Here is a 24035-nt window from a genome sequence, read left to right as displayed (position 1 = left end):
GTCAAGACCGGAGCCCTCGAGCAAAGCCGTACCAATGCCCTGACTGTGGCAAGTGTTTCTCAGAGAAAAGAGCTCTTACGAAACACCAGACGACACACCGGAGAGACAGCGCCCCCTATTGGTCCGGTATACTGCAGCGATGGAGTCAAGACCCGCAACACTCTAATACTGACTCAGACTCTGACCAAGACCAAGACTGGACCTCTTTATAAAGACTCAGACCAAGACCTCTTTTTAAAGACTCAGACCAAGACTGGACCTCTTTATAAAGACTCAGACCAAGACCGGAGAGACTCAGACCTCTTTTTGAAGACTCAGACCAAGACTGGACCTCTTTATAAAGATTCAGACCAAGACCGGAGAGACTCAGACCAAGACTGGACCTTTTATAAAGACTCAGACCAAGACCGGAGAGACTCAGACCTCTTTTTAAAGACTGACCAAGACTGGACCTCTTTATAAAGATTCAGACCAAGACCGGAGAGACTCAGACCTCTTTATAAAGACTCAGACCAAGACCGGACCACTTTATAAAGACACAGACCAAGACTGGTCCTCTTTATAAAGACTCAGACCAAGGCAGGAGAGACTCAGACCTCGTTATAAAGACTCAGACCAAGACCAAGACTGGACCTCTTTATAAAGACTCAGACCAAGACTGGACCTCTTTATAAAGACACAGACCAAGACAGGAGAGACTCAGACCAAGACTGGACCTCTTTTGAGAGACTCAGACCTCTTTATAAAGACTCAGACAGGGCCTCAGTATTGACCCCCAGTCAGATGAGCCCAGGACCTCGTTTAAACAGGGCAGATAGGATTGTGTTGTCTTGTTTTGGCCAGCAGTTCTTCAGGCTTTTCCCCTTCTTCACACTATGTCAACCTTCAGTATGCGAATTCTGCTGAATTTTGTTTCAATTTTGCAATTTTGTTTCGTTGCATGTTGTATTGAGACTTTTCTCAATTATATAACATAATATATATATATTTTTTTTTTTAAAGAGTAATTGCACCAAGAGCATGAGAAGATCATTCTTTCAACCAAAGATCATTTGGTTGAAAACACCAAGATGATGAGATCAACACTCCATCTTCGGTATAAACAAGCTGAGGGATGGGAATGGGGGGAAAACAACCTCAAATTCATAGACATGGCAACAGAAAGCTGAGGGATGGGAATGGGGGGGAAAAACAACCTCAAATTAATAGACATGGCAACAGAAAGCTGAGGGATGGGAATGGGGGAAACCTCAAATTCATAGACATGGCAACAGAAAGCTGAGGGATGGGAATGGGGGAAAACAACCTCAAATTCATAGACATGGCAACAGAAAGCTGAGGGATGGGAATGGGGGAAAACAACCTCAAATTAATAGACATGGCAACAGAAAGCTGAGGGATGGGAATGGGGGAAAACAACCTCAAATTCATAGACATGGCAACAGAAAGCTGAGGGATGGGAATGGGGGAAACAACCTCAAATTCATAGACATGGCAACAGAAAGCTGAGGGATGGGAATGGGGGGGAAAACAACCTCAAATTCATAGACATGGCAACAGAAAGCTGCCCATAGCATTTTACACAGCTACCGTTTACAACCATTGGATTTAAAAATGGATTCATTTATTGATTGACTGTTCTTTGTCCTTCAAGATAACATTTCCACAACTCTTTAGTTACACACCAAGAAACAAGACAATTAGAAACAAGCGCCCATCCACCACACACATACCTAAGAGACTCAATGAACTTAAAGTATATTGACATGTTTCACAGTGGTGTATAGCAAATCACGTTTTTGTTTTACATTTTTAGGGCTCTATTTCGATCAGATCCAGTTTAGTGGTGTCGGAGGTAGAACTGCGTTAGAGCTGTCAAATCCATAAGCGTCTCCTGGCGTTATACCTCAAGCGGACATTGCAATCGGTTTTGCACAGTCACAGAAATCCCACGCAGCCCTTGTTCAGACGTTGGAGCACTGAAATGTGATGTGATCTACAGCCAGTTGAATGATTTTTAAATCCGAGTGTATTCTTTCTATGTATAGTCGACAGCTCCAACAGTTCCCTCTCAGAAGACACCAAAACATCTGCTATGTCGGTTGATGATCTCATTGAATCTAGGCCTAAGTGTATATACTTTGGCAGATGATATTGAAGAATGTTGTGTGTTTCAAAAGGCTGTTTTTGAGTCTTATGGAAAAACATCATGGAAACCGTGACAGTAAACCTGTTTGAACTGAATGCTGATGTTGTAGTTTTTGTCTTCAGTTATTTGACTGTCTGGTCAGTGGAAAGTTTTACAGCAGAGCCAGAGATGATCAATATGGACATCAGGACGACCTGGCATGGTGACTCCTTGCTGTCCCCAGTCCACCTGGCCGTGCTGCTGCTCCAGTTTAAACCGTTCTGCCTGTGATTATTATTTGTTATTATTAATAAAATAAATTATAAATTCTTAATATTACTTATTAACTGGCCACCCCTCAGCCTGGTTCCTCTCTAGGTTTTGGCCTTTCTAGGGAGTTTCTCCTAGCCACCTGTGCTGTTTGGGGTTTTAGGCTGGGTTTCTGTACAGCACTTTGAGATCAGCTTATGTACGAAGGGATATATAAATTTGATTTTAATTTGACATGAAGTGTATTCATTGGAGGTGCAGTTAGATAATTATATACACATGTCATTCAGACTAACACTGTCCAGATATAATTGCTCCTGGCGTTCTAGCCTGAAGTGCCAGGCAGTTGTATAATTATATACATGTCATTCAGACTAACACTGTCCAGATATAATTGCTCCTGGCTTTCTAGCCTGAAGTGCCAGGCAGTTGTAAAATTATATACATGTCATTCAGACTAACACTGTCCAGATATAATTGCTCCTGGTGTTCAAGCCTGAAGTGCCAGGCAGTTGTAAAATTATATACATGGTCATTCAGACTAACACTGTCCAGATATAATTGCTCCTGGTGTTCTAGCCTGAAGTGCCAGGCAGTTGGGCGCCTTCATTGGCAGCGACGTAAGAAACATTTAAATTGTGATCTGGTCTGCGCCATCATACCAATGACCAGGGTTGGCACTTCACAGGCAAACTGACAAGACATTTAGAAAAACATCTTCCACTTCTAGAAATTGAAGGATAAACTGACTGGAGCTCATTTCTAATAAAAAAACACATGATACCTTAAGGTTTGATTATAATTGTCAAGACGTAGGTGATGTGGATCTGTCTATACATGTTTGTGTTGGGGGAAAAAATATATACAAACTGAACAATAAGAAAACGCCTACACCGACAAGCTGAGACGTGACCGTGGATATAGAACAGTACTAAATAGATCCTACACCGACAGCTGAGATTTTCTGTATCCACGGCAAGGTTACATCTCAGCCTATTTAGTACGCTGTCGGATCTATTTAGTACTGTTCTGTATCCATGGCAGCGTTACATCTCAGCCATTTAGGTGTAGGATCTATTTAGTACTGAAACGTCGCCATGGATATAGAACACTACTAAATAGATGAAAAAAGGAAAAACACTGGATTACTAAGAAACGTTCTTTAATTGTTCCTGTTCATAAGGAAATATTTGTTGCGACATTTTTCATACAAAAACAGCGTATTCTTTAACGTTGACACGTTTTGCATTGATACAATATTTGACACAGTTGCAAGGGAGGACGTTTACAACGAGGGGAAAGTAAAGACCCCAAAAATAAAAGACATTTAAACGCCACAACAACAAAAAAGTCGTCCATACAAGTAATAATGCCACTAGACTGTCTGTTGTAGGGAAAAGACCAACCACGCCAAAAAAAAAACACACCTCTTGTTGTTTCACAAAATGGCTCTCTATTCCCTTTCAAGTACACTGCACTATACAGGGCCCTATTCCCTAGTACACTGCACTACACAGGGCCCTATTCCCTTTCTAGTACACTGCACAGGGCCCTATTCCCTTTCTAGTACACTGCACTACAGGGCCCTATTCCCTTTCTAGTACACTGCACTACACAGGAGCCATTTAGGACACACTATTAGAGAAGGTTCTAGCAGGATCTATAAAATTAGAGGGGAGGGGCTTTAACTTTATACACATTTTTTTTTTATTTTAAAAAGGAAGTTAAACTACATTTAAAATCCCACTACAGCACCAGGACAGTGTTACACTAGAATCAGTCAAGTGGCATTGGGGGTTTAAGAGACACTTAATGATGGTTCACGATGAACGGGTCACGGAGGCAACATTTTTTTTACAGTTAAAACTAAACCGGTTTGGCACCGGTAACAGACAGTGAGGGGGAAAGATTTCAGACTCGGTGACAGTAACTAGGAGGTCGTGGAACAACGAGCCTGGCCTGGTGTTCGAGATGATACAACGTAGAAAATACACACCACACCATGACACGATTCCCTCTTCTACAGAACAAAGAAGCGCATCAAATCTAGATAGTGTATTTCTAGATGAATATTCTATAACGTTGATCCTCATGGAACACAGACCCTGGCTGTGAACCAAATGGCCCCCATTCCCCTATATAGAGCACTAGTTTTGACCAGAGCGCTATTGACCCTGGTTAAGAGTAGTGGAACAGAGATCAGGCTGTGAACCAAATGGCCCCATTCCCCTATATAGAGCACTAGTTTTGACCAGAGCGCTATTGACCCTGCTTAAGAGTAGTGGAACAGAGATCAAGCTGCCATTTCAGAGCCTGGTGGGTTAGGCGAGTAGAGCCTGGGTGTGAGTTCTCTTTCTGTACTGAACAGCTGTCAGTAGCGCCACAACATGCAGAGTGGTAACTACCTAATCCATCACGATACAGGGGATTTATCAATCAATCAGAAATGAAAAACAGTGCGAGCAACAACAAAAAAAGCAGTGAAAAAAATATTTGGGACACAATAATCCACAGTGCACTAGTTTGAACCAGAGCTCTATTGGCCGTAGTTAAAAGTAGTGTACTATATACGGATTAGGGTGCCATTTGGGACAGTTTTTTTCTTTCCTAAAGAATATCCTGCTATACCACATGCTGAGGACTCCTATCATGATTTATGGCTTCGTTTCTCTCAGCCAGTCAGATAAGTGCAACTGGTTGAAACTTCAGGCCTCGTTCCAAACCCGGTCCTAGGGGTAGGAGTCAAGTGGCCAGGGGTAGGAAGTAGGAACCCAGGTGGTAAGGAGCCAGGATCTCGGGTTCCATCGCTACCAGACCTGAGGTACGTCGAACAGAGAAGACGTCGTCTCTGCACCTAGAGGGAGGGAAAGACGAGACACACAGAGACAGTTCCCAGTCAGTCAACCTGAGGAACACCACTGGTGTTTCGTTGTCCTGGTGATGATGCTGCGGACCACTGTTCCAATATAGAGAAGCAGAGAGCAAACACACAGCCAAGCTGTTACGTTCCAACTTATCAGGGTCTGGCACCAGAGGATGTTCCCTCCACAGATAAATTAGACTATTTAGTGATTTTTAAATACTTTAGACGGTTTGATTTCCTTCCAGATAAATCTAGACCGAAGTTCTTATTACTGGAGCCGAAAACAAGAGAGAATCTGGCCACACATTTTGAATTCACCAGCAGTAAAGGAACCTTGATATAACAGACACATCCTTTTTATTACCAGCAGGCTTGACTCCTGTAATGCTCTCCTGTCTGGTCGACCCAAGACAGACATTGATCAACTGCAAAACCATATCCAGAACACTGCAGCGTGGGTACTGAGGAGAACACACTTTACACCGGTTTAAAAAGGTCTCTGCACTGGCTGCGAGTTTATTCAAAATGTTCAGATTCTATTGATTTTTAAAATCAATCCATGATTTGTGCACCTCAATACAGGTCAGACATGGTTTTAAGTGATGTACCCACAGCAGGTCCCTCAGGTCCTCTGGCCTTTTAACTCTCCCAAAGCCTCAGACCAAGAGGCATGGAGAGGCAGCCTGTAGTAACTATACCCCAGCCTCTGGAATAACCTGCTAGAGAACCTGAGCCTCTGGGGACCAAAGAGGCAGCCTGTAGTAACTATACCCCAGCCTCTGGAATAACCTGCTAGAGAACCTGAGGGGGACCAAGAGGCAGCCTGTAGTAACTATACCCCAGCCTCTGGAATAACCTGCTAGAGAACCTGAGGGGGACCAAGAGGCAGCCTGTAGTAACTATACCCCAGCATCTGGAATAACCTGCTAGAGGACCTGAGGGGGACCAAGAGGCATGGAGAGGCAGCCTGTAGTAAATATACCCCAGCCTCTGGAATAACCTGCTAGAGGACCTGAGGGGGACCAAGAGGCATGGAGAGGCAGCCTGTAGTAAATATACCCCAGCCTCTGGAATAACCCCCTGAGCATCTGGAATCTGGAATAACCTGCTAGAGAACCTGAGGGGGACCAAGAGGCATGGAGAGGCAGCCTGTAGTAAATATACCCCAGCCTCTGGAATAACCTGCTAGAGAACCTGAGGGGGACCAAGAGGCAGCCTGTAGTAACTATACCCCAGCCTCTGGAATAACCTGCTAGAGAACCTGAGGGGGACCAAGAGGTAGCCTGTAGTAACTATACCCCAGCCTCTGGAATAACCTGCCTGAGGGGGACCAAGAGGCAGAACCTGAGGGGGACCAAGAGGCAGCCTGTAGTAACTATACCCCAGCCTCTGGAATAACCTGCTAGAGAACCTGAGGGGGGTACCAAGAGGCAGCCTGTAGTAACTATACCCCAGCATCTGGAATAACCTGCTAGAGGACCTGAGGGGGACGAAACTGGACATTTTTTTTTTTTTTTTTAAAACGACACATTTGTAGCTTTGCATTTCCTTAAGGTGCTTTTTAGTGGTTTGGTTGTTAGAACGTGGCTCTCACTCGTCTCACCATCAGTCTTCCTCATCCTGTTGTTCTTGACGCACAGCTCTTCTTGCTCTGAATGGTTGAAGGCTGCTGTTGCCATTAGAGCCCGACCCACGGATCACTAGAGACAACACAGACCAGTCTCCCGCCTCTTCCTGGATCACAGGACTCATGCTCGAGACGAATCAGACTCAGACCTACAGGAAACACAGGCAGACCAAATCACAGGCGTAACACCTTCAACGAACACCCAGGTAGTTTCTCCAAGTTTTAAGGCAGCACTGAAAGTACTGGAGTCAGACCCACACACCCCTCAACTGTACACATCTTTACCCGACCCACTGAGTTTTCAGCCAGCCTTCTGACGTCTTACTGTCCACTACTCCTGCATACACAGTCCCACAGATAGACCCACACACCCCTAGAGACAACACAGACCCACAGATCAGACCCACACACCCCTAGAGACAACACAGACCCACAGACCCCCTCAGACAGACCCACACACCCCAGAGACAACACAGACCCACAGATCAGACCCACACACCCTAGAGACAACACAGACCCACAGATCAGACCCACACACCCCTAGAGACAACACAGACCCACAGACCAGACCCACACACCCCTAGAGACAACACCCCTAGACCCACAGACAGACAGACCCACACCCCACACCCCTAGAGACAACACAGACCCACACAGACCAGAGACCCAGACCTACACCCCTAGAGACAGACACACCCACAGACCAGACCCACACCACCCCCTAGAGACAACACAGACCCACAGACCAGACCCACACACCCCTAGAGACAACACAGACCCACATCCACACCTACACACCCCTAGAGACACAGACCCACAGACCCGACCCACCCCCTAAAGACACCTACAGACAGACCACACAGACCCACAGATCAGACCCACACCTACCCTAGAGACAACACAGACCCACAGATCAGACCCAGATCCACACCCCTAGAGACAACACAGACCCACCCACACACATCCCTAGAGACAGACCCACAGACCCGACCCACACACCCCTAGAGACACAGACCACTAAACAGACCCACAGACCCACATCCAGAGACAACACAGACCCACAGATCAGCCACAGACCCCTAGAGAAAACACAGACCCACAGATCAGCTCTACACACACCCCTAGAGACAACACACAGACCCACAGATCAGACCACAGACACCCCTAGAGACAACACAGACCCACAGATCAGACCCACACACCCCTAGAGACACACAGACCCACAGATCAGACCCACACCACACCCCCCTAGAGACACCACAGACAGACCACACCACAGACCAGATCCACACCCCCTAGACACCAGACCACAGATCCACCCTACAGACACCACAGACCTAGAGAGAGACACCACAGACCAGACCACACCCCCTAGATACACCACAGACCAGATCCACACACCCCTAGAGACAACACCACAGACCAGACCCACACCCCCTAGAGACACCACAGACCAGATCCACACCCCCCTAGAGACACCACAGACCAGATCCACCCACCACCCCTAGAGACACCACAGACCAGATCCACACCCCCTAGAGACACCACAGACCAGATCCACACCCACACCACTAGAGACACCACAGACCAGATCCACCCACACCCTAGAGACACCACAGACCAGATCCACATCACCACAGACCAGATCCACACACCCCTAGAGACACACAGACCAGATCCACACCCCTAGAGACACCACAGACCAGATCCACACCCCCTAGAGACACACAGACACCACACACCCTAGACCACAGACAGATCCACACCCACCTAGAGACACCAGATCAGATCCACACCCCCTAGAGACACCACAGACAGATCAGACCACACAGACACCACAGACCAGATCCACACCCCCTAGAGACACCACAGAGACCACACAGACCACAGATCAGATCCACACCCCCTAGAGACAACACAGACCTACAGATCCACACACCCCTAGAGACACATCAGACCTACAGATCAGACCCACACCCCTAGAGACACCACAGACAGACCACACCCACCCCTACAGACCACATCAGACCTACAGATCCACACCCCCACCCCTAGAGACACCACAGACAGATCCACACCCCCTAGAGACACCACAGACCTACAGATCCACACCCCTAGAGACACCATCAGATCAGATCCACACCCCCTAGAGACACCACAGACAGACCACATCCACACCCACAGATAGACCCACACCTCACAGATCCCACACCCCACACACCTAGAGACAGATCCACACCCCCTAGAGACACCACAGACCACAGACCACACACCCCTAGAGACACCACAGACCACAGATCAGATCCACACCCCCCACAGATAGAGACACCAGAGACAGACCACAGTGTTTGCATTTAAACACCTGACAGACCACATCAGACCTACAGACCCACACCCCCTAGCAGGGGAGTGTGTGTGTGTGTGTGTGTGTGTGTGACCACATCAGTGTGTGTGTGTGTCCTTACTGGTCTAGCAGGGAGTGTGTGTGTAGTAACCTGTCTTCTAGAAGGTGTGCAGTGTGTGTCAAACCCTGCTGACAGGGGTGGTACAAATCTGTCCTTCTGTCTGTCTTCTGAACAGGCAGTTAACCCCCTTACTGTTGTCCTAGGTCAGACCAGTCCACAAAACTAGCAGGAATTTGTTCAACCTGACTGTCTGTCTGTTAAATAAAGGTGAAATAAAATAAAAACACCTACACACAGTCTCCACAGATCAGACCACACCAGTCCTAGAGACACCACAGACCCCTAGAGAGACAGACCCATCCACCCCTAGAGACACCAGACCTGTGATCCAAGACACAGTCTGTCTTCCACACCACCCTGTGTGTGTCAGACCACATCAGATCCACACCCCTAACAGACCCCTAGATCCACACACCCCCTAGAGACACCACAGACCTAGATCCACACCCCCCTAGAGACACCACAGACCAGACCCACACCCTAGAGACCTACAGACCAGATCCCCCCCCAGAGACCACCAGACCAGATCCACACCCCCTAGAGACACCACAGACCAGATCCACACCCCCCTAGAACCGGAAGGTCCGTGCAGGTCCAAACAGACCAGATCACATCCCCTGTGTCTGCCCCTGGAGACACCACAGACCAGATCCACCCACCCCCCTTTGTTCTAACTGGTCCAGACCAGACAGAGACATAAAATACAGACCAGATCCACACCCCCTAGAGACACCACAGACCAGATCCACACCCCTAGAGACACCACAGACCACAGATCAGATCCACACACCCCTAGAGACACCAGAGATCAGATCCACACACCCCTAGAGACACCACAGATCCACACACCCCCTAGAGACACCACAGACCAGATCCACACACCCTAGAGACACCACAGATCAGATCCACACCCCCTAGAGACACCACAGATCAGATCCACACCCCCTAGAGACAACACAGACCAGATCCACACCCCCTAGAGACAACACAGACCACAGATCAGATCCACACCCCCCTAGAGACAACAGACCAGACCACAGATCAGATCCACACCCCCTAGAGACAACACAGACCACAGATCAGATCCACACATTTAGAGACAACACAGACCACAGATCAGATCCACACACCCCTAGAGACAACATAGAGACCCACAGATAGATCCACACTGTCCCTAGAGACACCACAGATCAGATCCACACCCCCTAGAGACAGTGTGTGATCAGATCCTTACACCTGTCTTCTAGCAGGAGATCCACACTAGAGTCTTCTAGCAGGGAGTGTGTGATCAGATCCACACTAGAGACAACAGCAGGGGAGTGTGTGATCAGATCCACACCCCCTAGAGACAACTTCAGCAGATCAGATCCACACCCTAGAGACAACACAGACCACAGATCAGATCCACACCCTGTCTTCTACAGGACCACAGATCCACACTGTCTCTAGCAGGGGAGTGTGTGTGTCAGTCCACTGTCTGTCTTCTAGAGGGGAGTGTGTGTGTGTGTGTCCTTACTGTCTGTCTTCTAGCAGGGAGTGTGTGTGTGTGTCCTTACTGTCTGTCTTCTAGCAGGGAGTGTGTGTGTGTGTGGTGTCCTTACTGTCTGTCTTCTAGCAGGGAGTGTGTGTGTGTGTCCACACCCCCTGTCCTTACTGTCTGTCTTCTAGCAGGGGAGTGTGTGTGTGTGTGTGTCCTTACTGTCTGTCTTCTAGCAGGGGACCTTACTGTCTGTCTTCTAGCAGGGAGTGTGTGTGTGTGTGTGTCCTTACTGTCTGTCTTCTAGCAGGGGATGTGATCCTTACTGTCTGTCTTCTAGCAGGGGAGTGTGTGTGTGTGTCCTTACTGTCTGTCTTCTAGCAGGGGAGTGTGTGTGTGTGTGTGTGTGTCCTTACTGTCTGTCTTCTAGCAGGGGAGTGTGTGTGTGTGTGTCTGTCTTCTAGCAGGGGAGTGTGTGTGTGTGTGTGTGTCCTTACTGTCTGTCTTCTAGCAGGGGAGTGTGTGTGTGTGTGTTACTGTCTGTCTTCTAGCAGGTGTGTGTGTGTGTGTGTGTGTCCTTACTGTCTGTCTTCTAGCAGGGAGTGTGTGTGTGTGTGTGTCCTTACTGTCTGTCTTCTAGCAGGGAGTGTGTGTGTGTGTGTGTCCTTACTGTCTGTCTTCTAGCAGGGGAGTGTGTGTCCTTACTGTCTGTCTTCTAGCAGGAGAGTGTGTGTGTCCTTACTGTCTGTCTTCTAGCAGGGGAGTGTGTGTGTGTGTGTGTGTGTCCTTACTGTCTGTCTTCTAGCAGGGAGTGTGTGTGTGTGTGTGTGTGTGTCCTTACTGTCTGTCTTCTAGCAGGGGAGTGTGTGTGTCTGTCTTCTAGCAGGGGAGTGTGTCCTTACTGTCTGTCTTCTAGCAGGGGAGTGTGTGTGTGTGTGTGTGTCCTTACTGTCTGTCTTCTAGCAGGGAGTGTGTGTGTGTGTCCTTACTGTCTGTCTTCTAGCAGGGAGTGTGTGTGTGTGTGTGTCCTTACTGTCTGTCTTCTAGCAGGGAGAGTGTGTGTGTGTGTGTGTCCTTACTGTCTGTCTTCTAGCAGGGGAGTGTGTGTGTGTGTGTGTCCTTACTGTCTGTCTTCTAGCAGGAGAGTGTGTGTGTGTGTCCTTACTGTCTGTCTTCTAGCAGGGGAGTGTGTGTGTGTGTGTGTGTCCTTACTGTCTGTCTTCTAGCAGGGTGTGTCTGTCTGTCTTCTAGCAGGGAGTGTGTGTGTGTGTGTGTGTGTGTCCTTACTGTCTGTCTTCTAGCAGGGGAGTGTGTGTGTGTGTGTGTGTTACTGTCTGTCTTCTAGCAGGGGAGTGTGTGTGTGTGTGTCCTTACTGTCTGTCTTCTAGCAGGGGAGTGTGTGTGTGTCCTTACTGTCTGTCTTCTAGCAGGGGTGTGTGTGTGTGTCTTCTAGCAGGGGAGTGTGTGTGTGTGTCCTTACTGTCTGTCTTCTAGCAGGGTGTGTGTGTGTGTGTTACTGTCTGTCTTCTAGCAGGTGTGTGTGTGTGTGTGTGTGTGTGTCCTTACTGTCTGTCTTCTAGCAGGGGAGTGTGTGTGTGTGTCCTTACTGTCTGTCTTCTAGCAGGGGAGTGTGTGTGTGTGTGTGTGTGTGTGTGTGTGTGTCCTTACCGTCGGTCCTGATCTTCTTGCTGCCCGTGTCGGGGTGTGTGTGAGAGTGCGTGTAGCCACTCCATCCGTCAGCGTGTGATCTCTGAGCCTCTCCCTCCGTAGGCTGCTCCTCCTGGATCGGACTGACGCAGCGTTTCCCCAACGACGGCCTGACGCCCACAACACACGGACCGGCCGTCACATTTAAAACAACCTGCCTTAGAGACTCCATGGTGACCTTGTAGAACATCATTAACTTCTTTTAATAAGAGAACAGGGACATTTTAATGGACGAGACGCCTTTCAACAACCCTCTTCCATTAAAAGTCCATCGAATTAAGTGTGTGCGCGTGTGCGTGTGTGTGTGCGTAAGGCGTGTACCTGTTGTGACCGTAGCTGTAGCCAGTAGGACCAGCACCAACTGTAGAGGGGAGGTGTAGTGCGGTTTAACCCAGCCGTCCTCGTCCCAGGACTGGGTAGAATGGCCCTGGCTCTCCCTGACCTGCTGCCTGCCCTGGACATACTCTGCATACGTCTGGATACGGTAGCTCTCCGCATAGCGACTGGTGTTCATCGCTGGACACAGAGGGGGAATGGGAGTCGGGGTCAGAATTAATATAAACTGTGACTCATTTACATGTTCAGTTGTTTCCTAGGGAACGGGAGTTGGGGTCAGAATAAAGATGTAGAACATTGGAGGTGCTGCTGGCCCGGTACTCCCATCATGTGAGCTCCGCCCAAGTCCAGTACCGGTCTCTGGGTCAAACGTAGCGCACTATATAGGGAACAGGGCCGGTCTCTGGGTCAAACGTAGCGCACTATATAGGGAACAGGGCCGGTCTCTGGGTCAAACGTAGCGCACTATATAGGAACAGGGCCGGTCTCTGGGTCAAACGTAGCGCACTATATTAGGGAACAGGGCCGGTCTCTGGGTCAAACGTAGCGCACTATATTAGGGAACAGGGCCGGTCTCTGGGTCAAACGTAGCGCACTATATAGGGAACAGGGCCGGTCTCTGGGTCAAACGTAGCGCACTATATAGGGAACAGGGCCGGTCTCTGGGTCAAACGTAGCGCACTATATAGGGAACAGGGCCGGTCTCTGGGTCAAACGTAGCGCACTATATAAGGAACAGGGCCGGTCTCTGGGTCAAACGTAGCGCACTATATAGGGAACAGGGCCGGTCTCTGGGTCAAACGTAGCGCACTATATAGGGAACAGGGCCGGTCTCTGGGTCAAACGTAGCGCACTATATAGGGAACAGGGCCGGTCTCTGGGTCAAACGTAGCGCACTATATAGGGAACAGGGCCGGTCTCTGGGTCAAACGTAGCGCACTATATAAGGAACAGGGCCGGTCTCTGGGTCAAACGTAGCGCACTATATAAGGAACAGGGCCGGTCTCTGGGTCAAACGTAGCGCACTATATAGGGAACAGGGCCGGTCTCTGGGTCAAACGTAGCGCACTATATAGGGAACAGGGCCGGTCTCTGGGTCAAACGTAGCGCACTATATAAGGAACAGGGCCGGTCTCTGGGTCAAACGTAGCGCACTATATAGGAACAGGGCCGGTCTCTGGGTCAAACGTAGCGCACTATATAAGGAACAGGGCCGGTCTCTGGGTCAAACGTAGCGCACTATATAAGGAACAGGGCCGGTCTCTGGGTCAAACGTAGCGCACTATATAGGGAACAGGGCTGGTCTCTGGGTCAAACGTAGCGCAGGGAACAGGCTTATGGATAGGCCAGTACTCACCGATCTGTACCTGGTCCGTCTGACTCAGAGATACAAACGCTGACGTGTCATCAATCCACGACACCTGGATGTTACCTAGGAGACATGCGGGAAGACATGGGAATTAAAAAGGTGTCCTGGTGTGGTGGCCCAGTCGGCGGTAGTGGCCTGGCCCAGGCGGTAGTGACCTGGCCCAGGCGGTAGTGAGTCGGTATCAAATCAAATCAAATTTTATTTGTCACATACACATGGTTAGCAGATGTTAATGCGAGTGTAGCGAAATGCTTGTGCTTCTAGTTCCGACAATGCAGTAATAACGAACAAGTAATCTAACTAACGATTCCAAAAAACTACTGTCTTATACACAGTGTAAGGGGATAAAGAATATGTACATAAGGATATATGAATGAGTGATGGTACAGAGCAGCATAGGCAAGATACAGTAGATGATATCGAGTACAGTATATACATATGAGATAAGTATGTAAACCAAGTGGCATAGTTAAAGTGGCTAGTGATACATGTATTACATAAGGATGCAGTCGATGATATAGAGTACAGTATCAATGTATGCATATGAGATGAATAATGTAGGGTAAGTAACATTATATAAGGTAGCATTGTTTAAAGTGGCTAGTGATATATTTACATCATTTCCATCAATTCCCATGATTAAAGTGGCTGGAGTAGAGTCAGTGTCATTGACAGTGTGTTGGCAGTAGCCACTCAATGTTAGTGGTGGCTGTTTAACAGTCTGATGGCCTTCAGATAGAAGCTGTTTTTCAGTCTCTCGGTCCCAGCTTTGATGCACCTGTACTGACCTCGCCTTCTGGATGACAGCGGGGTGAACAGGCAGTGGCTCGGGTGGTTGATGTCCTTGATGATCTTTATGGCCTTCCTGTAGCATCGGGTGGTGTAGGTGTCCTGGAGGGCAGGTAGTTTGCCCCCGGTGATGCGTTGTGCAGACCTCACTACCCTCTGGAGAGCCTTACGGTTGAGGGCGGTGCAGTTGCCATACCAGGTGGTGATACAGCCCGCCAGGATGCTCTCGATTGTGCATCTGTAGAAGTTTGTGAGTGCTTTTGGTGACAAGCCGAATTTCTTCAGCCTCCTGAGGTTGAAGAGGCGCTGCTGCGCCTTCCTCACGATGCTGTCTGTGTGAGTGGACCAATTCAGTTTGTCTGTGATGTGTATGCCGAGGAACTTTAAACTTGCTACCCTCTCCACTACTGTTCCATCGATGTGGATGGGGGTGTTCCCTCTGCTGTTTCCTGAAGTCCACAATCATCTCCTTAGTTTTGTTGACGTTGAGTGTGAGGTTATTTTCCTGACACCACACTCCGAGGGCCCTCACCTCCTCCCTGTAGGCCGTCTCGTGTTGTTGGTAATCAAGCCTACCACTGTTGTGTCGTCCGCAAACTTGATGATTGAGTTGGAGGCGTGCATGGCCACGCAGTCGTGGGTGAACAGGGAGTACAGGAGAGGGCTCAGAACGCACCCTTGTGGGGCCCCAGTGTTGAGGATCAGCGGGGAGGAGATGTTGCCTACCCTCACCACCTGGGGGGCGGCCCGTCAGGAAGTCCAGTACCCAGTTGCACAGGGCGGGTCGAGACCCAGGGTCTCGAGCTTGATGACGAGCTTGGAGGGTACTATGGTGTTGAATGCCGAGCTGTAGTCGATGAACAGCATTCTCACATAGGTATTCCTCTTGTCCAGATGGGTTAGGGCAGTGTGCAGTGTGGTTGCGAGTGCATCGTCTGTGGACCTATTTGGGCGGTAAGCAAATTGGAGTGGGTCTAGGGTGTCAGGTGGGGTGGAGGTGATATGGTCCTTGACTAGTCTCTCAAAGCACTTCATGATGACGGATGTGAGTGCTACGGGCGGTAGTTGTTTAGCTCAGTTACCTTAGCTTTCTTGGGAACAGGAACAATGGTGGCCCTCTTGAAGCATGTGGGAACAGCAGACTGGTATAGGGATTGATTGAATATGTCCGTAAACACACCGGCCAGCTGGTCTGCGCATGCTCTGAGGGCGCGGCTGGGGATGCCGTCTGGGCCTGGCCCAGGCGGTAGTCAGTCGGTAGTGACCCGGCCCAGGCGGTAGTGACCCGGCCCAGGCGGTAGTGATATAGATCATCATCATATTATGTGGTGGGTCTTACCAAAGGCACTGAACAGCTGGTAGAGGTCACTGGTCTTCCACTCCTTAGGGAAGGCGGTAGTGACCTGGCCCAGGCGGTAGTGATATAGATCATCATATTATGTGGTGGGTCTTACCAAAGGCACTGAACAGCTGGTAGAGGTCACTGGTCTTCCACTCCTTAGGGAAGGTGACGTACAGAACATGATCCCTCTTGGGCTGGACTGCAGGGGGGAGAGAGAGACACAGAGGGGGAAGAGACAGAGGGGGGGGAAGAGACAGAGGGGGGAAGAGACAGAGGGGGAAGAGACAGAGGGGGGAAGAGACAGAGGGGGGAAGAGACAGAGGGGGGAAGAGACAGAGGGGGGAAGAGACAGAGGGGGGAAGAGACAGAGGGGGGAAAGAGACAGAGGGGGGAAGAGACAGAAGAGACAGAGGGGGGAAAGAGGGGGGAGCAGAGACAGAGGGGGAAGAGACAGAGGGGGGGAAGAGACAGAGGGGGGAAGAGACAGAGGGGGGAAGAGACAGAGGGGGGAAGAGACAGAGGGGGGAAGAGACAGAGGGGGGCAGAGGGGGAGATCCCATGAACTACTACTCATACTGGTTGTACAGTATATAGTATCCCATTGAACTACTAATACTACTGTGTTGTACAGTATCCCATTGAACTACTCATACTGTGTTGTACCCATTGAACTACTATACTACTGTGTTGTACAGTATCCCATTGAACTACTCATACTGTGTTGTACAGTATATAGTATCCCATTGAACTACTACTACTACTGTGTTGTACAGTATCCCATTGAACTACTCATACTACTGTGTTGTACAGTATCCCATTGAACTACTCATACTGTGTTGTACAGTATCCCATTGAACTACTCATACTGTGTTGTACAGTATCCCATTGAACTACTCATACTGTGTTGTACAGTATATAGTATCCCATTGAAATACTAACACTGTGTTGTACAGTATATAGTATCCCATGGAACTACTCATACTGTGTTGTACAGTATATAGTATCCCATGAACTACTACTCATACTGTGTTGTACAGTATATAGTATCCCATTGAACTACTAATACTACTGTGTTGTACAGTATCCCATTGAACTACTCATACTGTATTGTACAGTATCCCATTGAACTACTCATACTGTGTTGTACAGTATATAGTATCCCATTGAACTACTCATACTGTGTTGTACAGTATATAATATCCCATTGAAATACTAATACTGTGTTGTACAGTATATAATATCCCATTGAACTACTCACGGTCTGGTCCGCTGATGTTGAGGTAGGGAATATCTATGATCCTCATCAGGAACAGTCTGGCGGAAACACCAGACGTCAACGAAGCATTATAACGCTTCATACAGCTGACAGATGTGTTATAACTACACTAAGACATGCTGAGGTAAGGGATATACACACACACACACACACACACCCCCGTAGGAGAGGTAAAGAAACTGAAGGGGAGAGAACCGAGATCTTACTTGTTGACGAAGGGTTGGATGAGTTTCGATTGGGATGGGATGTGGGCTCTGGGGGAGTCAGGAAAGTACCTTGAGAAGGAAAGAGAAAGTTAAGATTGAGAAACAGCCATGATGACCATACGCATATCACAGCAGCTACTGCTATAGTCTACACGGCATCATAGAGATTCAAAGCTGTCCATGAAACTGTCCCCCATTCCGTTTTCACTAACGGTGTTACCACGGAGATGGCCTTCTTCAACTCCCCGCCTCCTCTCACGCCTCCTTTTGAAAAAGGTCAGAGGTAAAAATCGAGGAGAGGCAGCGATGAGGGAACGTGGATGGAAATTGAGTCCTCCAGTAGCACCACATGAGGCAAATGACGTTTACATGGGGTGGATCTCAAAAGAAAAATGTATAATGTGATGAAAACAAATTAAGTTGCGCAAGACTTTTTATAGATTAAAAACAATAAGTAGCATGTTGTTTTTAAGTGAGTACATGCTCGTCTCCTCCAACAACACCTGACTCAAAAGCTGTGGTGGCAGATCAACTCCTCCATGAAGGACTTAGGGTAGGATACACTTCACTATCCTCAATGAAAAGGTGGTTGACATCTGACATCAATTGACATCTTTGACCACAGGAGAGAACAAAGGACAGCAGACTTTTGGCCAGCGCCGTAGGGTTAGCGCCACAGGCCAGCAGTACACAGTGTAGCAGGCAGTACCCATAGCGGTACACAGTGTAGCAGGCAGTACCCATAGCGGTACACAGTGTAGCAGGCAGTACCCATAGCAGTACACAGTGTAGCAGGCAGTACCCATAGCAGTACACAGTGTAGCAGGCAGTACCCATAGCAGTACACAGTGTAGCAGGCAGTACCCATAGCAGTACACAGTGTAGCAGGCAGTACCCATAGCAGTACACAGTGTAGAAGGCAGTACCTAGGCAGTATACAGTGTAGAAGGCAGTACCTAGGTAGTATACAGTGTAGAAGGCAGTACCTAGGCAGTATACAGTGTAGAAGGCAGTACCTAGGCAGTATACAGTGTAGAAGGCAGTACCTAGGCAGTATACAGTGTAGAAGGCAGTACCTAGGCAGTACACAGTGTAGAAGGCAGTACCTAGGCAGTACACAGTGTAGAAGGCAGTACCTAGGTAGTATACAGTGTAGAAGGCAGTACCTAGGTAGTATACAGTGTAGAAGGCAGTACCTAGGTAGTATACAGTGTGATGAGAAGGCAGTACCTAGGTAGTTGGCCATGGAGATGAAGCAGAGACCAGTGATGAAGGCATCGTAGCCCGCCTGGTGGAGCTGTTCCTGGGCTGTAATCAGACACTACATTAGCCATGGGAACCCCTCCGCCAGTCACTGGGCCACGGAGGAACTGTAATCAGAAGCCATGGGATAAATCAGACACATTAACCATGGACGAGACCTGTCCTATTCTACTGTAATCAGACACTACATTAGCCATGGACGAGACCTGTCCTATTCTACTGTAATCAGACACATTACATTCCTATTCTACTGTAATCAGACACTATGGACGAGACCTGTCCTATTCTACTGTAATCAGACACATTAACCATGGACGAGACCTGTCCTATTCTACTGTAATCAGACACATTAGCCATGGACGAGACCTGTCCTATTCTACTGTAATCAGACACATTAACCATGGACGAGACCTGTCCTATTACTGTAATGTAATTAACCATGGACGAGACACATTCAACCATGGACGAGACCTGTCCTATTCTGGACTGTAATCAATCAGACACATTAACCATGGACGAGACCTGTCCTATTAATCTACTGTAATCAGACACTAATCAGACATTAGCCATGGACGAGACCTGTCCTATTCTACTGTAATCAGACACATTAACCATGGATGAGACCTGTCCTACTCTACTGTAATCAGACACTACATGGAGCCATGGATGGAGACCTGTCCTATTCTACTGTAATCAGACACTACATTAGCCATGGACGGAGACCTGTCCTATTCTACTGTAATCAGACACATTAGGACCATTCTACTGTAATCAGACACATTAACCATGGACGACCTGTCCTATTCTACTGTAATCAGACACATTAACCATGGACGAGACCTGTCCTATTCTACTGTAATCAGACACATTAGCCATGGACGAGACCTGTCCTATTCTACTGTAATCAGACACATTAACCATGGACGAGACCTGTCCTATTCTACTGTAATCAGACACATTAACCATGGACGAGACCTGTCCTATTCTACTGTAATCAGACACATTAACCATGGACGAGACCTGTCCTATTCTACTGTAATCAGACACATTAGCCATGGACGAGACCTGTCCTATTCTACTGTAATCAGACACATTAGCCATGGACGAGACCTGTCCTATTCTACTGTAATCAGACACATTAGCCATGGACGAGACCTGTCCTATTCTACTGTAATCAGACACTACATTAGCCATGGACGAGACCTGTCCTATTCTACTGTAATCAGACACATTAACCATTCTACTGGAATCAGAGACCTGTCCTATTCTACTGTAATCAGACACATTAACCATGGACGAGACCTGTCCTACTCTACTGTAATCAGACACATTAACCATGGACGAGACCTGTCCTATTCTACTGTAATCAGACACATTAACCATGGACGAGACCTGTCCTATTCTACTGTAATCAGACACATTAACCATGGACGAGACCTGTCCTATTCTACTGTAATCAGACACATTAGCCATGGACGAGACCTGTCCTATTCTACTGTAATCAGACACTACATTAGCCATGGACGAGACCTGTCCTATTCTACTGTAATCAGACACTACATTAGCCATGGACCTGTCCTATTCTACTGTAATCAGACCTGTCCTACGGATGAGACCTTCTACTGTAATCAGACACTACATTAGCCATGGATGAGACCACTGGACACTATTAGATGGACCCTGTCCTATTCTACTGTAATCAGACACTACATTAGCCATGGATGGAGACCTGTCCTATTCTACTGTAATCAGACACATTAGCCATGGACGAGACCTGTCCTACTCTACTGTAATCAGACACATTAACCATGGATGAGACCTGTCCTATTCTACTGTAATCAGACACTACATTAGCCATGGATGGAGACCTGTCCTATTCTACTGTAATCAGACACATTAGCCATGGACGAGACCTGTCCTACTCTACTGTAATCAGACACATTAACCATGGATGAGACCTGTCCTACTCTACTGTAATCAGACACTACATTAGCCATGGATGGAGACCTGTCCTATTCTACTGTAATCAGACACTACGTTAGCCATGGACGTTCCTAGTAATCAGACACTATGGACGGAGACCTGTCCTACTGTAATCAGACACTACGTTAGCCATGGACGAGACCTGTCCTATTCTGTAATCAGACACTATTAGCCATGGACGAGACCTGTCCTATTCTACTGTAATCAGACACTACGTTAGCCATGGACGAGACCTGTCCTATTCTACTGTAATCAGACACTACGTTAGCCATGGACGAGACCTGTCCTATTCTACTGTAATCAGACACTACGTTAGCCATGGACGAGACCTGTCCTATTCTACTGTAATCAGACACTACATTAGCCATGGACGAGACCTGTCCTATTCTACTGTAATCAGACACTACGTTAGCCATGGACGAGACCTGTCCTATTCTACTGTAATCAGACACTACGTTAGCCATGGACGAGACCTGTCCTATTCTACTGTAATCAGACACTACATTAGCCATGGACGAGACCTGTCCTATTCTACTGTAATCAGACACTACATTAGCCATGGGACGAGACCTGTCCTATTCTACTGTAATCAGACACTACATTAGCCATGGACGAGACCTGTCCTATTCTACTGTAATCAGACACTACATTAGCCATGGACGAGACCTGTCCTATTCTACTGTAATCAGACACTACATTAGCCATGGACGAGACCTGTCCTATTCTACTGTAATCAGACACTACATTAGCCATGGACGAGACCTGTCCTATTCTACTGTAATCAGACACATTAACCATGGACGAGACCTGTCCTATTCTACTGTAATCAGACACATTAACCATGGACGAGACCTGTCCTATTCTACTGTAATCAGACACATTAACCATGGACGAGACCTGTCCTATTCTACTGTAATCAGACACATTAGCCATGGACGAGACCTGTCCTATTCTACTGTAATCAGACACTACATTAGCCATGGACGAGACCTGTCCTATTCTACTGTAATCAGACACTACATTAGCCATGGATGAGACCTGTCCTATTCTACTGTAATCAGACACTACATTAGCCATGGATGAGACCTGTCCTATTCTACTGTAATCAGACACTACATTAGCCATGGATGGAGACCTGTCCTATTCTACTGTAATCAGACACTACATTAGCCATGGACGAGACCTGTCCTATTCTACTGTAATCAGACACTACATTAGCCATGGACGAGACCTGTCCTATTCTACTGTAATCAGACACTACATTAGCCATGGACGAGACCTGTCCTATTCTACTGTAATCAGACACTACATTAGCCATGGACGAGACCTGTCCTATTCTACTGTAATCAGACACATTAGCCATGGACGAGACCTGTCCTATTCTACTGTAATCGGACACATTAACCATGGACGAGACCTGTCCTATTCTACTGTAATCAGACACATTAACCATGGACGAGACCTGTCCTATTCTACTGTAATCAGACACTACATTAACCATGGACGAGACCTGTCCTATTCTACTGTAATCAGACACTACATTAGCCATGGACGAGACCTGTCCTATTCTACTGTAATCAGACACTACATTAGCCATGGACGAGACCTGTCCTATTCTACTGTAATCAGACACTACATTAGCCATGGACGAGACCTGTCCTATTCTACTGTAATCAGACACTACATTAGCCATGGACGAGACCTGTCCTATTCTACTGTAATCAGACACTACATTAGCCATGGACGAGACCTGTCCTACTCTACTGTAATCAGACACATTAACCATGGACGAGACCTGTCCTATTCTACTGTAATCAGACACTACATTAGCCATGGACGAGACCTGTCCTATTCTACTGTAATCAGACACTACATTAGCCATGGATGAGACCTGTCCTATTCTACTGTAATCAGACACTACATTAGCCATGGACGAAACCTGTCCTATTCTACTGACGTGCGTAGGTATAACGGAAGTACATGACGTAATGACGCCACGAAGAATACAGCACGACAGAAAAAGCAGAACAGTAAGTGCACACTTCCAACAACACAACAAGTTCAAGTCGAGCAGTCATTTGAAAGAGTAATTACATTTCAGCGAGACAACGCAAAAGGCGAAATCCATTAAAGCCAAGATAATGGGATTCATTATGCTACTTGCTATGGGCGTCACGACTGACATTTGGACCAGCGATGTCAGCCCCATGAGCATGCAGAGTCTGACAGCACAGCGGGGTCGACGAGGATTTCCTACTGAGGAAAGACGTATTGCTCAACAATGTGCTGGGTCTCATACTTGCCGCCATTTCAATGGCATTTGAGAACTTGTAAACATGAACACCCTCCTGGCTCCATTCAAACTACTGACTGGAGAAATAAGCTCATCACCTGTGTCTGCAGTAGACGTGATACCCTCCGTTATGGCATTGAAGCGCCTGCTCAACAAAACTGCCGACACAGACCGTGGGGTTAACTTGGAAAAGTACTTTAGGCAGTGAACAAGCGATTCGGTGGCATTCTCTCTGAGCCTCTTTACTGTGTCGCCACCATGCTCCATGCTAGGTACAAGACCCGCTACTTCTTTAACAGGCATTCTCTCTGAGCCTCTTTACTGTGTCACCACCATGCTCGATGCTAGGTACAAGGACCACTACTTCTTTAACAGGCATTCTCTCTGAGCCTCTTTACTGTGCCGCCACCATGCTCCATGCTAGGTACAAGACCCGCTACTTCTTTAACAGGCATTCTCTCTGAGCCTCTTTACTGTGTTGCCACCATGCTAGATGCTAGGTACAAGACCCGCTACTTCTTTAACAGGCATTCTCTCTGAGCCTCTTTACTGTGTTGCCACCATGCTAGATGCTAGGTACAAGACCCGCTACTTCTTTAACAGGCATTCTCTCTGAGCCTCTTTACTGTGCCGCCACCATG

General features: G+C 47.8%; 1 protein-coding gene and 1 long non-coding RNA gene across 2 annotated transcripts in view; both read right to left on the bottom strand.

Moving 5' to 3' along the window:
- Positions 1-4224: 4224 nt before the first annotated feature.
- LOC121845640 lies at positions 4225-6902 on the bottom strand. Its single transcript, XR_006082673.1, has 2 exons — positions 6865-6902; positions 4225-5252 (listed from the first exon to the last, which is right to left on the bottom strand). It is a non-coding gene; the product is annotated as an uncharacterized LOC121845640 (long non-coding RNA).
- Positions 6903-8115: 1213 nt separating this feature from the next.
- Positions 8116-24035, bottom strand: part of LOC112237911 (poly(A)-specific ribonuclease PARN) — a 30989-nt gene continuing 15069 nt past the window's right edge. The window contains exons 18-33 of the mRNA XM_042317266.1: positions 19086-19163; positions 18068-18119; positions 17856-17924; positions 17632-17687; positions 16486-16572; positions 14231-14305; positions 12869-13053; positions 12499-12736; positions 10588-10728; positions 10389-10409; positions 10063-10145; positions 9789-9804; positions 9085-9163; positions 8922-9034; positions 8410-8492; positions 8116-8136 (exon numbers count right to left, since the gene is read on the bottom strand). Of these exons, the coding sequence (XP_042173200.1) occupies positions 8116-8136; positions 8410-8492; positions 8922-9034; positions 9085-9163; positions 9789-9804; positions 10063-10145; positions 10389-10409; positions 10588-10728; positions 12499-12736; positions 12869-13053; positions 14231-14305; positions 16486-16572; positions 17632-17687; positions 17856-17924; positions 18068-18119; positions 19086-19163 (1397 nt within the window). The remainder of the gene's footprint in view (positions 8137-8409; positions 8493-8921; positions 9035-9084; positions 9164-9788; positions 9805-10062; positions 10146-10388; positions 10410-10587; positions 10729-12498; positions 12737-12868; positions 13054-14230; positions 14306-16485; positions 16573-17631; positions 17688-17855; positions 17925-18067; positions 18120-19085; positions 19164-24035) is intronic.

Source organism: Oncorhynchus tshawytscha, unplaced genomic scaffold, assembly GCF_018296145.1.
Source record: "Oncorhynchus tshawytscha isolate Ot180627B unplaced genomic scaffold, Otsh_v2.0 Un_contig_7238_pilon_pilon, whole genome shotgun sequence".
Classification (NCBI taxonomy): domain Eukaryota; kingdom Metazoa; phylum Chordata; class Actinopteri; order Salmoniformes; family Salmonidae; genus Oncorhynchus; species Oncorhynchus tshawytscha.
Note: the sequence above shows the minus strand (reverse complement) of the source record. Positions and strands in the feature narration are given on the sequence as shown.